Source organism: Misgurnus anguillicaudatus, chromosome 14, assembly GCF_027580225.2.
Source record: "Misgurnus anguillicaudatus chromosome 14, ASM2758022v2, whole genome shotgun sequence".
Taxonomy (NCBI): domain Eukaryota; kingdom Metazoa; phylum Chordata; class Actinopteri; order Cypriniformes; family Cobitidae; genus Misgurnus; species Misgurnus anguillicaudatus.
Window position 1 is genome coordinate 21855540 of NC_073350.2, and position 13358 is coordinate 21868897.

Genomic DNA, 13358 nt, shown 5'->3' on the forward strand with positions numbered 1-13358 from the left:
CACACCGAAATCAACTCTACATTTTATAGCTCATCACTGCCTAATGCAACGTTTATTGTTATTCTGATAAATTAGGAGGAGCTTACCGACAACCAAGAATTGATTCAGACGTACCGCCTGCACATCTCCCAGGACATCAACCAAGACAACCTGGCCCTCTTCTGTGGCACATATAATGCGTATGTTTCTTCAGTAAAGAAATCCTCTGTGATGATAAAATCCTATTGTAATCTATCACATGCAGCCAGGCCTTGAAAAAAATTAAAACATTTTCTAATAGGCGTCGAGACCTTGGAATCGAGAGGCCGGTTCCTGGTGTCAATGAGAACACAGCGTGCACACTGGCGTAAGCATGTTTTTTCACACTTTCAGAGACGTGCTATAGCCAGATATTTTGAGGTTTGTTTTTGACCTCTGTCTGTCGCCAAACAGATGCCCTGTTCTGCTGGTGGTTGGAGACACTTCCCCTGCAGTAGAGGCCGTGGTAAGTTTGCACATACAAAGGTCATTAATCTACTTCTAAAATGAACACAGCATTTGGTGCCAGACAATTTCTGTAAAATTGGCAAAGAGGCTCCTGTGAGAACATAAACATGTCTTGTTAATGTTTTGGGATCGCTCCCGTAAAGAGGACCAAGTAACATTCATGGAAAGCATTATGTGTAAACAAGACAATGCCGTAAGGGGCGTAACGTAGTGAGGATGCCCGTGTCATCAGAACAAGAAGTTATGGTTCAGCTCTTCGACACGCAGATCAACATTTACAACGTGAAATGTCGGCAAACTGGACAGAAGCAGATATCAGGGAGCTCGTCACTATCCGCACTAAAACTGAGATCATTCACTAGAATGACAGAACAGCGCATTACACGCTCTTTATGATCTTGGTCATAAACAAAAAAACACGTGGTTTGTCGAGAGGAGAAATCATGGATAATTGGCGAACTTCAGACGCTGTAAAAACTACCAAGTGCAGGACTTTAAATATATCACGTCTTTACAGGATCTTTACGGTATGTTTGTGAATCATAGACTGTAAAAAAAGATGGAAGTAGTGTCCGTGACGTCACCCATAGGTTTCTGAAGATTGTTTTTGAAGCTTAAAGGAGGCGTTGCCTGCCATCGCCATTTTGGCTGCGCGTCACCGCCCATCACTCGCGGTTATCAGAAAATAGGTAAAGAGGCGGGACGTGGGTGAAGCTGAGGTGACTGGTTGCTGAAACCACACCCGCCTAGCTCGACTGAAGTGACGGCAGTGGCTGTTAAACCGTCACTCAAGTGGCTACGCCCTTAATTATGCCAAACTTTAAAGCTTAATATAATTTAAACGGAGGAGTTACAAAAAAATTCACTCCCCTCACAGTTGTCATGAAGGGCAAAATTAGCTATACAGACCAAAAAAACTTTTTGTACCAGGCTGTAAACATATTATTTTCCACTGTAAAGTTGGCGATTTTAACATGGAGATCTATGGAATTGACTCCCTTTTGGAGCCTTCCTCTAGCGGCCAGTCGATGAATTGCAATTTAAATCACTTCCATATTGGCTTCATCAGAGAGATCAGAAGGTTGCCCCTCGGTGTGAATGCACGCACAGATTTCAGAAAATCATTGGCAGTGTGAATCAGTGAGGCTGTTTACACTTGGCATTAACATGCGTTTTCATCGATCGGATCACAAGTGGACGACGTTAATGCCAACCTCGTCCACTTTCGACCACTTTCAACCACATTCAGAGGTAGTCGAAAACCCTTTAGATCGGATTGCTTTTGTAGTGTAAACGCACGTGTGGTTGAATGTGTTCAAACAGCAACACGCGACCGCCTTCTCTCCGCCTATTTATCTAATCTGAGGTACTGAGCACAATGTTTTGCGTCTTTTCTGACTTCTGGTGCGAACACACCATGAACAGCGCTAATTTTAGCCTTTCTACTAAAAACTAAAAGTAAAAACTAAAGCTGCTGATCTCTGTAGTTTCGTTTTGAAAGCGTGTGAAAGTTTCGCGATCCTATTTTATCAATTGCGGTGAAAATTCAGAGAAAGCTCTAACATTTACACAAACAAAACACTGTGCAGCATGTTTACTTGCTAAACAAGCAGTGGACTCTGAAATAATATTAGTTTGCGTCCATATAAACTCATATTTACTCCCGCTCGCGTTTGAATGACAGCAGAGAGACTCGTCCACAGTCTGCACAGACCACCCCCTCACAGTATTCAGGACAGAAGCGGTCGAAAGTGGACAAAAGAGACGAATTTAAATACCAGGTGTAAACGTAATGTGTGTCTCTCGTCCACTTATGATCCGATCAATGAAAACACATCTTAATACCAAGTGTAAACAGCCCCAGTGATGCGCGGGTTGATCCAAAATGAGCGGGTGCCTGCGGTCACCCGTGGTTACGAGTCATCCAAAAATATTTTTAATCTTTTTTTTTTATTTTCAATGATTTTTTAAAATATTTTGGGTCAATTAAACCTATGTAATTTATATAGTTTACAATAATATAAAGAACACCCTATAGCAGCTACTCCCTACGTATATGGCCCAATGACGCTACGATGAGCATTTACTATTTTAAAAAAATGCGGGTCGGGTCAATATTTAATTTTTTGTGGTCCGAGTTGCGGGTGGGTTACTTGAAAATGTCAGTTGGGTGCGGGTTGTTTATACATGGACCTGCGCTTCACTGGTGTGAATGAACCAAAAATCTAACGATCCCGGACAAATCCCAGACACTTTTTTTGTGTATTTTCCGTAATCTCTGTGAGAAAAGGGATTTTACTGAATATATTAGGATATTGACTAGATTTTTGAGCCTTTATTCAGAAAAGACAGTGAAGAGTGACTGGAGGAGACTTTTTAGAAGTGGGGTTTTTTGCATGCACTTACTTTTTTGCTTCAAAAGACTGTCAATTACTGACTAATAACTTTTTCATTGCCATTCAAATAAAATTACTGAACCCAAAGAGCCTGATAAAAATGCTAATTTTTAAGAAAACATGTCAGATGCACTTAGTGGGTTTTGCATCTGATCTCTTCGTTTATTTCTTTTATATTACAGGTTGAATGTAACTCGAGGTTAAATCCAACAAGGTCAACTCTGCTGAAGGTAAGACGGACACTAACTTATTTTTCATTTATTCAAGGTACACCTATGAACCAAAACATTAATAATTGGGCTCAGCCACCTAGCAACCATACAGAACATGCTAGCAGATGCATATGAACACAATTCCTAAACATTGTCATTTTTTAAAATCCACTCTTACCACTCACATTTTCATGTTATTTGATATATTGTTCTGTTTATACTCATGGTATGTTTCTATTTTGTGCATTGTGTTTGTTTCTGTTACTATTGACATTTATTATAATTTCTCTTTTAGCCCAGTAAATGATATTAATTCTTGCCCTCTTTTTCCAGATGTCTGACTGTGGTGGACTACCTCAGGTTGTTCAGGTTAGCTCATCTTTATATCTTGATATTAAAAAGCCATATTATACATCTGCACCCCTGTGTTTACCTACACAAAACTCTTAAGTATGATTCGCTGTGAGATGTAATGCTGATGTTTAATCTCTTTACAGCCTGGAAAGCTGGCCGAAGCCTTCAAATACTTTGTGCAGGGAATGGGATACAGTAAGTATTTTCTGATATTTTCTGTCCTTAGATGTTTGTTTGCCTGCAGACCAATCTGGGTCAGTCTCCTCAGTAAACAAGCATCTGTTTATCTGCGTTTCTCAGACGGTGGGCTAAGCTTATAAGCAATTCACCACAGCACTGTGACTAATGGGAGTCTTTTATTAAGAGCCCAGCGAATGACAAATACGACTCTGTTTCTCTTGCGTTCTCCTTTTCTTTCTGTTTTCCGCAGCTTCCCACACACTCCGTTTTGGTTATTTGTCCTGTTAAAACAACAGACGTGTGGGAAATGACAATCAGCCCTTGGCACATATTGGGTGACAGGTTTGGCACTCCAGTAAAGCGCCTGGTGTTCTGCCAGTGCTGCGTGTGAAAAGATGTGGCACCCGACAGTCAGCTCATATAAAGCTAGTCACCCTTTCTCTGACCCTTCAGAGACACTTGCTGTTTCATTTCTGTTTTGTTGCATTGCCCTTGATGCAGTACAGAGAATTTTTGAGTCAAAGTAAAGGCTTTCTTATGTGCAGTTGTGTAAGCGTGGTCCTTTGTAATATTCACCTGTGGCTTTTTAATTTAATCAGAGCCCCACAGATTATGTTGAGGATTTAATAAGGAATCAAAACAACCCCCGTCAAAAAGACTTTATCGAAGCTAAGCTGCTAAAATGACTGACTTTATGCGCCTGGATGTTGCTTACATCAGGCAGATAAGTTTAACCACATTAGCCCACCCAAATAGTAGTAAGGAGAACACAAGTTAAATATAAGTAAAATTTGTAGTTTGGTAACCCTTGTTTTTTCAAGGCTATATACACTACACTGTAGCACCTGCAACTCTGCACATCCTTCTGAAAAAAAAGTTACAATTTATTTCCTTGAAGGTCTCTTGATCATTCCAATGTGACCTTAATGGTTTGAGTGCAGATTGTTTTGTGAATAATGCAGGGTTTGCAAAAAGGCTTGGAGGTTCGTGAAGTGCAAACTATATTAAACTGGACCATAAATCCATCGCTAGCGAGTTAAGTGCATTTCACATGCAAAGAAGACTTCAGGGGAAGAAATGTACACACTCACCTAAAGGATTATTAGGAACACCTGTTCAATTTCTCATTAATGCAATTATCTATTCAACCAATCACATGGCAGTTGCTTCAATGCATTTAGGGCTGTGGTCCTGGTCAAGACAATCTCCTGAACTCACTGAATGTCAGAATGGGAAAGAAAGGTGATTTTAAGCAATTTTGAGCATGGCATGGTTGTTGGTGCCAGATGGGCCGGTCTGAGTATTTCACAATCTGCTCAGTTACTGGGATTTTCATGTACAACCATTTCTAGGGTTTACAAAGAATGGTATGAAAGGGGTATGCAGCCATACATCCAGTATGCAGCAGTACTGTGGGCGAAAATGCCTTGTTGATGCTAAAGGTCAGAGGAAAATGGGCCTGATTCAAGCTGATAGAAGAGCGACTTTGACTGAAATAACCACTCGTTACAACTGAGGTATGCAGCAAAGCATTTGTGAAGCCACAACATGCAGAACATAATAGCGGATGAGCTACATCAACAGAAGACCCAAGCGGGTACCACTCATCTCCACTACAAATAAAAAAAGGCTACAGTTTGCATGAGCTCCCCAAAATTGGACCGTTGAAGGCTAAAAAAAATGTTGCCTGGTCTGATGAGTCTTGATTTCTGTTGAGACATTCAGATGGTAGAGTCAGAATTTGGCATAAACAGAATGAGAACATGGATCCATCATGCCTTGTTACCACTGTGCAGGCTGGTGGTGGTGGTGTAATGGTGTTTGGGATGTTTTCTTGGCACACTTTAGGCCCCTTAGTGCCAACTGGGCATCGTTTAAATGCCACGGCCTACCTGAGCATTGTTTCTGACCATGTCCATCTCTTTATGACTACCATGTACCCATCTTCTGAAGGCTACTTCCAGCAGGATAATGCACCATGTCACAAAGCTCGAATCATTTCAAATTGGTTTCTTGAACATGACAATGAGTTCACTGTACTAAAATGGCCCCCACAGTCACCAGATCTCAACCCAATAGAGCATCTTTGGGATGTGGTGGAACGGGAGCTTCGTGCCCTGGATGTGCATTAGGGGTGGAACAATACATGTATTCGGTTCGAACCGAATCGGTACGGGGGTCACGGTTCGGTGCATGATTTTAAACGGAGAATACACGGTATGAAAATTAAAAAAACTTGCGTGCAAAATAATTAATGTAATGCGGAACTACTGTTAGATATGCGGGTTCTTTATGGACAGCTAATCTGTTGCCCCGCTTTAGCTCTGAAGCTCTGATTGGCGCCGATGCATCCGAGCTCCGCCTATGTATGCGCTCTATCAGAGCCCGTCTACATTCTGGCACTCTGCAGTTTTTTGTCACGTCGACGCCGGTTAGTGAGCAGAGATAGCGAGGATGGCAAGTGGTGTTCCACAACCGCTTCGCCAGCCATCGCAAGTTTGGCAAAACTTCAGTTTTCCAGTCAGTTACAATAGTACAGGCGAGAGAGTGGTGGAAAAGACGAGGACTGTGCGTCGGCGTTGTTCAGCAGTTGTTAGGTATGTGAGTGGAAATAAATCTAATCAGGGCTCTCAAGTCTCACGCATTCACCTTGACAAACATGCATTTCAGTCAGTTCAAACGCCACACTTTGTATTTCTCACGCTGAGAAGTAGGAGATAAATTGTCCTGCTATATACAACAGGCATACGCAGGGCAGTTATGTCGAGTTCAGCTGCTTTCAGTTTTTTAAGCGTGCTCAACTTTACGCAGCGCCATCAGCATCAGAGTACCGCGAGAAATCTTGCGGAGGAGGCTGATTTCAAATCGCTCTCGCGTTACTCTGACGTCATCCACTTGTCGTTTCTTGCAGCGCCTCGTGAAGTCGTACACACCTATTAATTCATCCTAAGAGCCTTTTTTTGTTCTTTATTACATTAATATGGAATAAGGCCAAAATGTAATTTTAAAATGTATTTAGGTAACACTTGTAATACAATTGAACCCATATTTGTATGAAAGATGAGTACAAGATTACTTAAAGTGGTATACATTTTTGAAATACGAGATAGTATGTTAAATGCATTTCAGTTCATATTCATGACATCTCAAAATAACACTGATAAGGACACCTATGTTTTTAAGATTTGCTTAAGTACTAAAAAAAAATCTTTAATTTTTGTTTTGCTTTTCCCTCCATTGTACCGAAAGTGAATCGAGGCGCCTGAACCGAGGTACGAACCGAACCGGGACTTCTGTGTACCGTTCCACCCCTAATGTGCATCCCACAAATCTCCATCAACTGCAAGATGCTATCCTATCAATATGGGCCAACATTTCTAAAGAATGCTTTCAGCACCTTGTTAAATCAATGCCACGTAGAATTAAGGCAGTTCTGAAGGCGAAAGGTGGTCAAACACAGTATTAGTATGGTGTTTCTAATAATTCTTTAGGTGAGTGTACATAAACAGTACTGTGCAAAAGTCTATTGTATTAAGATGCAAACAGAAAATACAGAAAATATGGACAAATAAAAAAACTATTTTCAGGACTAAATGTCTACTTAAGGCATCGTCAGTGTTTAGTGTGACCTCTCTTGACACTAAACACATTTTGAGCGTTTTTGAGCAGAATGAAGTAAAAAGACTAATTTCTTTAAAATTAAAAATTAGGATTTAATTTTATTTAGGTTTATTTAGTTTCCTGCTATTGCTTAAGTGGAAGGGGAGTTTACACTTAAAACTTGACACATCATCAGTTTACATTTTTATACAGTTTTAATACTAAATACACATTTTCTGGATGTATTCTATTAAAGAGACTGAGAAACAGTTATATATAATCACTATAACATTGCAAAAACAACAAATCTAATTCTGGCATGGAGAAAGACTTGCATGCATACATACACACAAGCACACACACATATAGTTCGCATCTATATATAAATATAACTGAGAGCATTTCTTTCGGCACTTGCCATTAGGTAAAAAACCCATTCTGGCTCAGCTGCTTAAATGTCACTGCAGAAATAGGATTAGTGATTTAAGAGCATCTTCCTGCAGCGAGCCCATTAACACACAGCAGTACAAAACACCTGCTAGATTTATTGCAGAGTTAAAACATAGCTCTTCCGGACTACAAACGGCATCTATTAGGGTCTGTTTTTATTTTAACCTACTGCAGAGTAAACATTTGAACATACATATTTTCCCTAAATACTTAACATATGACAATATTTATACTAGGACTTGTGTTATACAAACATCTTACTGTACTCTCTATCTGTTTCCTTTAACCTTTGCAAACAGTTCCACATGTTTTGCTCAGCCATCTGAGCACTGAATCAGGTACCCGGATCTGAACCAGCAGTTATTTTGCATGATTGACTTCTGCTTGTGTTTATTTATTGCATGTATTAGGTATGATGTTATATAGTGGTCGACTATTATAATTTAACGGCCAGATATCTAAAGCACAGTGTGCTCAATATGCAATACAGTGTCGATGTACTGTATACATAATGATACAAATCATTATTAGCCTGGCTTATATATTATTGTGCCACTATGAATTTTATAATTTTATGCTTTGTGTTTAATAGAGGCTTTACATTTTAAAATGTATTTTTTTTCTACAAGCTTATTTTGACATGTGGTGTGTTAGTGTTGCTAAATATAATATATTTGTTGTACATTTGTATCGGTTTTGGTTATGCAAGGTTTTTTTTTTATGCTTGTATGTGCACATTTTAGCTCATGTAGTAATTTTTATTTATTTATCTGTGAATATGTTTTCAATTTGGTTTCCTGCATGATTTTCATTTTGGTTGATCCTGCTGATGTTACACAACTTCTACACACTTCTCTGATATATCACCCTTTATCTTTTTTAACAGTACCAGCGGCCGGCATGACCCGTCTGTCTCGATCCCGATCCTCGTCCTCCAGCATCACATCCGCGGACAGCTCGCGCAAACGTAACCTCAACAGCCCTCTGGATGGACCCAACTCTGGAGTCCTGGACAACCAGGCCAGGCCACAAACCATGGAGGTGTCCTGTTAAATCCACTATCGTTCCTCTCCTCCCTCTGGAGATCAGATTCTGTCTGCTGACCTTTCACTTCTCACCTCCTGTTATTTGTGTCCTAGATTCCTAAACATCTGAAAGTAAAGCAGGGGAGGCTACTATAAAATGTATGATATACTGAAAGTATAAATAATGAGTATATACAGATGTTACTATATGCTAGCCACATTTCAGTCATAAAAGCAGATTAACTTAAAGCTAATATATTTACATATGGCGTTCTGTTTGTTTGTTTATTAATTTCTATCTTTTTTTATTGTTGGAGTAAACACGTTGTTTTATAACCTCCCACACAAGGGAAATCACACAATAACAAATATGTTTTATGGTGTGAACTGCGAGCTTACCTGTGACCAAGTCGTGTTACACTGTGTGATTTTTTTTTTTTTGTGTTAGTCTTCTGTTTATCTGTTACCATAACATTAAGTCTGTCATTAATCCACTGTTTATCTCATGAATGTGTATGAATTGTTGTGTTTATATTAAAAACTCTACTGGCGTATAGACCCTCAGCTCGTAGATACGTAACAGCTTGACAAACCTGAGATGTCAAAGTGGATCAACGTTGATTTCTTTTGTTTTAATATTTGTTTCTTTGTATTTTTTATAGTTGCAATAGTCCATGACACTATTAAATATGCAACCCAACAGTACCATAGACGTAGTGTGATAAAATCACATTTTTCTTTTGTACATTTTCCATGGTATACATTTCTCTGTTCATTTTAATTATTTTAACCATGAATTGATGTAGCCTACATTGAATGAGTATGAATATGGCTCCAGGTATGAAATTGTGTCTGATGAATTAAATGTTTATCGATTCTCGATTACTAAATAAAGCTATATCACGAAAAGATGATAACTTTGCAATGCTTTCACTTTCAACATAGCATTTTTTTTTCAGAAATGTTCAGAAACATTCGGAAATGTTTCTTAACGGCACGGAAGAAGATCAAGTCACAAAAGTTTCCAACCACACATGTTTCTTTGCCCTTCACATCAATCAACATATACCCTCAGGTTGTGGTTAGACTATTTTTAACAACACCTTAAAATAATGAAATGGTGCATAACCAAGACACCTAGAACTAAACAACTATACACAAATTTACAACTGGTACGGTACACTGTCTGAAAAAGCCGTCACTTGGACAGTACCCTTTAAAATGTCCTGAGGGTACCTTTATGCACCCTTACGATACAAAGGTCAACTGTTTGGAAGGGTACTGCCACCGTGAAAGCTTTTGTATGTTTTTCAGAGTTTGAGTATTTATATCTACATTCAGTCTGTGTATTCTAATAAGAAATAGGGCAACTTGCACAATATATTCTGAGTGCAATATAACCCTTATGTATTTCTAATGTCTTATCAGCACAGGAAATTTCACATGCTGGTTTGTTCACCGCAACACCTACTCAAAAAACACACGTCAGAACAGGACGCATCAACATTGTATTTTAGTAATGTGTCGGGTGGAGAGGCTGCTGGTTTATTATAATCTAACAGTCTATTGATATTAGCAGCAAAACAGCATCTTGGAGTTTAATCATATTTGCATGCATCTTATAAAGCCAGGAAACATAATACAGTAAGTAAAGTGTTTTTATGTAACATTAACTTGTTCGATCTTATTACAGTAAGTGTGTAGTAGCTCTGAATTGATTATTTTGCGTGATATTTTTGTCAGGTTATTTGACTGCATGATATAATATAAAGTAATTCAAAATATATATGTGTGTTTTACTGTGTTGGTGGTGCATTTTAACTTAACAAGCATTCGGCTTTTATATCTATTGGTTAATCATGTATATGTCATTTTTGCACAGTATACATTTTTAGTGTTTGTGCATGTATTCATATTCAGACATGGTCATAACTAAAGCATGGGCAGTCTAGTGAGCAGATACAGGCGCCTATTTGTTGCTAACAGCCAGGAACACCTAGTGTTGTCAGATGGAGGTATGAACATGATTATGCATCTCAAACTTACATACAGTATATAATAGATTGAGAATAATAGAAATCCTTTCTTGTTCAATGAGGTCAAAGTCTTTACTAACATATAAATACAACATTTATATTTGGTTTGTATATAATTATTTCTCACCAGGTATTTTTTAACCATGTTTTACCATAGCTGCAGAAAATCACTTGTACACGGCAGTGGCTTTGTGCAACATATCCAACAGGTCCAATGAACATACAATATCTATAGGAGAGAAACTGAATATAATATCAGAGTAAGTGAAGATTATTTATAGATATAAAAGTAAGTACGATTTTAAATGAAATCTAAATTTCGTTTGCTTTTGTTACAGAGAAGGTGACATGTTGAGGGTTTGTTCTGCATTAACTGGCACAGAGAGTTTCGTTGCTCGCAACTGTGTTTCCAAAGTGTACGATCGGTCAGTTTAAATGATGTTCACAATGTATAACATTCAAATGTCAACCATGTTATGATAGCCAACTTGATCATTGCTTCTCCAAAGTATCATAGTTTAAATCACATAGTTTAATATAGCTTTAAAATTTGGTATTTACTAAATTTAGCTTAACATATAAAACATGTTAATGTGTAAGGCATTGAGAATAATAAACAAACACCCAAATTATCTCCTATGACCATAACTTTCCATATATGTAACTATAGACTAGTTTTTTGTGGTTGTACTTTAAAGTCAAGTGATAAATTATTTGTTTCTCTGGGACTTTTATAAAGGTGGTTATTTGAAGGGATCACCAGGAGAAATGCAGAAGAGCTTCTGTTGTTGCCCCAAAACCACACAGGATCTTTTTTAATTCGGGATAGCCAGACATGTCCTGGTAAGCCATTGCTCCGGACACAATGTATTGATATCAATGTGTATTCAAGTCAATTTTATATCCTCACCAAAAGCTGGTATTTGTCATAGGTAACTACTCACTCTCGATTCGACAACACAGTGGTCATACACACAAAATAAAGCACTACAGAATCCTATTGCTTCATAATGGCTGGTTTTGTATCCATCCAAGCAGACCCTTCTCCACGTTAAACCAGTTGGTAAACTATTATTCACGTAAGTTTAAATTATGTACTGAGGCCTAAAGTTTTCCGTTTGGCTACTCTGTTTCTACAATAAGTTGTTTGTCGAAGTTGAGAATAGATATGCTCATATTATCACACCTCCAGATGGACTACACTCGTTTTAGGTTGAATTGCAATAAAGGACAAAATTTGAGAACAAAAAAATAAAGAGATGAAATACTGAGGTACCTCTGTTTACAGGTTCTGCCAATGGTCTCTGTCATCTGTCTGAACCTTGTGTAATTCGTGATTCGAACACAATTGCAGAGCACGTGTCTTCACCTAGAGTAATCCAGAGGCCTAATTTTAACTGGAGAGAGGTCACGAGGTAAGGCCTTTATATTTTGTTAATGTATTAGATGCTTCGATTGTTCTGTGTTACTGTAGAAATTATTTGCAAATTGTTCATCATCAGGTCAATGATTCAAAGGCAACCAAAGAGGACAAATCCGGACAGTTTGGTCAGTGAAGGACTACGAGAGACTATGAATGCATATATTTATTTAACAGAGGAATCATGTTGTGAGGACTGAATGATCTCAAACAAAGACCAGGCTTTTAAGTCACAGATGAAGATAAGTAATAGATCTCATGGGTCTCTATTCTTTATTCATCCTCCAAGAGGACCACAGTGTTTTCGACATCGAAAATCTTATTAGGGTCAATGACAAAACAAGAAAAAATGAATGTAATGCTCTTTGTGAGTCAGAAACAAATGTGTTAAAAAGTTTTGTTTATTGAACAACATTTCAGAAGATTTTAAAGATGTACTGAAATGATATCCCTATTAAAAAATGTCAGGTGGTACAACCAATCATTGCCTATTTGCCAGATTTTAATGTGCTCCCTGTGTTTGTTTATTTGATAGTGGCATTCAAAATAATCCTGAAAATAGTTTGAAAGTGTAAAACAACATTTAAAACTATACATTTAAGAACAATAATAAAAAACAATTATAGACAACCTTAGGTTGCATTTATTAAAACTAAAATTATTAAGCTGAATTTTTTTATAGGGGCATTCATAGCAGTTGTACTATTTGACTTTCTGGTTGCACCACCTGACCTTTGCAATAAATTTGCATTAATCAAACTTTTTGGGTTCTGCATAAGATTGAACCTGTGATATCAAATTCATAAATATACTTTTTTTTCCAGTTTTTTTTTAAATATCACAAACTTTTTATTCAGCCAAAAAGACCACCTGTGGTTTACTGGAGGGTGTGATATCATGTTTACTGTTTATACTTGTTAACTTCTTAATAAAAAGCATATGATTGTGATTGTACTGTACCTTGACATTTGAAAACAATTTGAAAACTGTTAGAGAACTGTGCAGAGAAAGGGGCGGTATTATCCCCTTCTGACATCACAAGGGGAGCCAGATTTCAATGACCTATTTTTCACATGCTGCAAATATACATCACTGAAAAGTTTGACATTCAGTATGGTTCACAGAGGCAATGGAGACAAGGCAAATGCTTGTTTTGTATACATAGCCTATGCTATGAAGTTTTGTTGATCTATTGTCTA

The 13358-nt window shown here is 37.9% G+C and overlaps 2 protein-coding genes across 4 annotated transcripts in view; both read left to right on the forward strand.

The window, feature by feature from the left end:
- The window catches only part of ndrg3a (ndrg family member 3a), a 36429-nt gene extending 26815 nt beyond the window's left edge, over positions 1–9614 (forward strand). For 2 of the 3 annotated variants that reach the window (XM_055183588.2, XM_055183589.2), the window contains 8 exons: positions 76–179; positions 281–346; positions 433–484; positions 3065–3112; positions 3428–3463; positions 3592–3643; positions 7978–8016; positions 8565–9614. In XM_055183588.2, the coding sequence (XP_055039563.2) occupies positions 76–179; positions 281–346; positions 433–484; positions 3065–3112; positions 3428–3463; positions 3592–3643; positions 7978–8016; positions 8565–8731 (564 nt within the window). In that variant the 3' untranslated portion in view covers positions 8732–9614. The remainder of the gene's footprint in view (positions 1–75; positions 180–280; positions 347–432; positions 485–3064; positions 3113–3427; positions 3464–3591; positions 3644–7977; positions 8017–8564) is intronic. The other variant, XM_055183590.2, reaches the window with a different exon arrangement.
- A 145-nt stretch (positions 9615–9759) lies between these two features.
- On the forward strand, positions 9760–13164 carry sla2a (Src like adaptor 2a). The gene is made up of 8 exons (XM_055183591.2): positions 9760–10347; positions 10624–10718; positions 10897–10999; positions 11078–11164; positions 11479–11582; positions 11672–11818; positions 12028–12154; positions 12242–13164. Exons 2-8 carry the CDS (start codon positions 10643–10645, stop codon positions 12357–12359), a joined length of 762 nt encoding a protein of 253 aa, XP_055039566.2. The 5' UTR covers positions 9760–10347; positions 10624–10642; the 3' UTR covers positions 12360–13164.
- Positions 13165–13358: the final 194 nt, after the last annotated feature.

Bases quoted from the DNA above. Each gene is read 5' to 3' on its own strand.
- sla2a (XM_055183591.2), top strand. From the start codon at position 10,643: ATGGGCAGTCTAGTGAGCAGATACAGGCGCCTATTTGTTGCTAACAGC. The intron at 11,165-11,478 runs GTCAGTTTAAAT...ACTTTTATAAAG, and splicing joins GTTTCCAAAGTGTACGATCG to GTGGTTATTTGAAGGGATCA. The intron at 11,819-12,027 runs GTAAGTTTAAAT...CTCTGTTTACAG, and splicing joins GTTGGTAAACTATTATTCAC to GTTCTGCCAATGGTCTCTGT.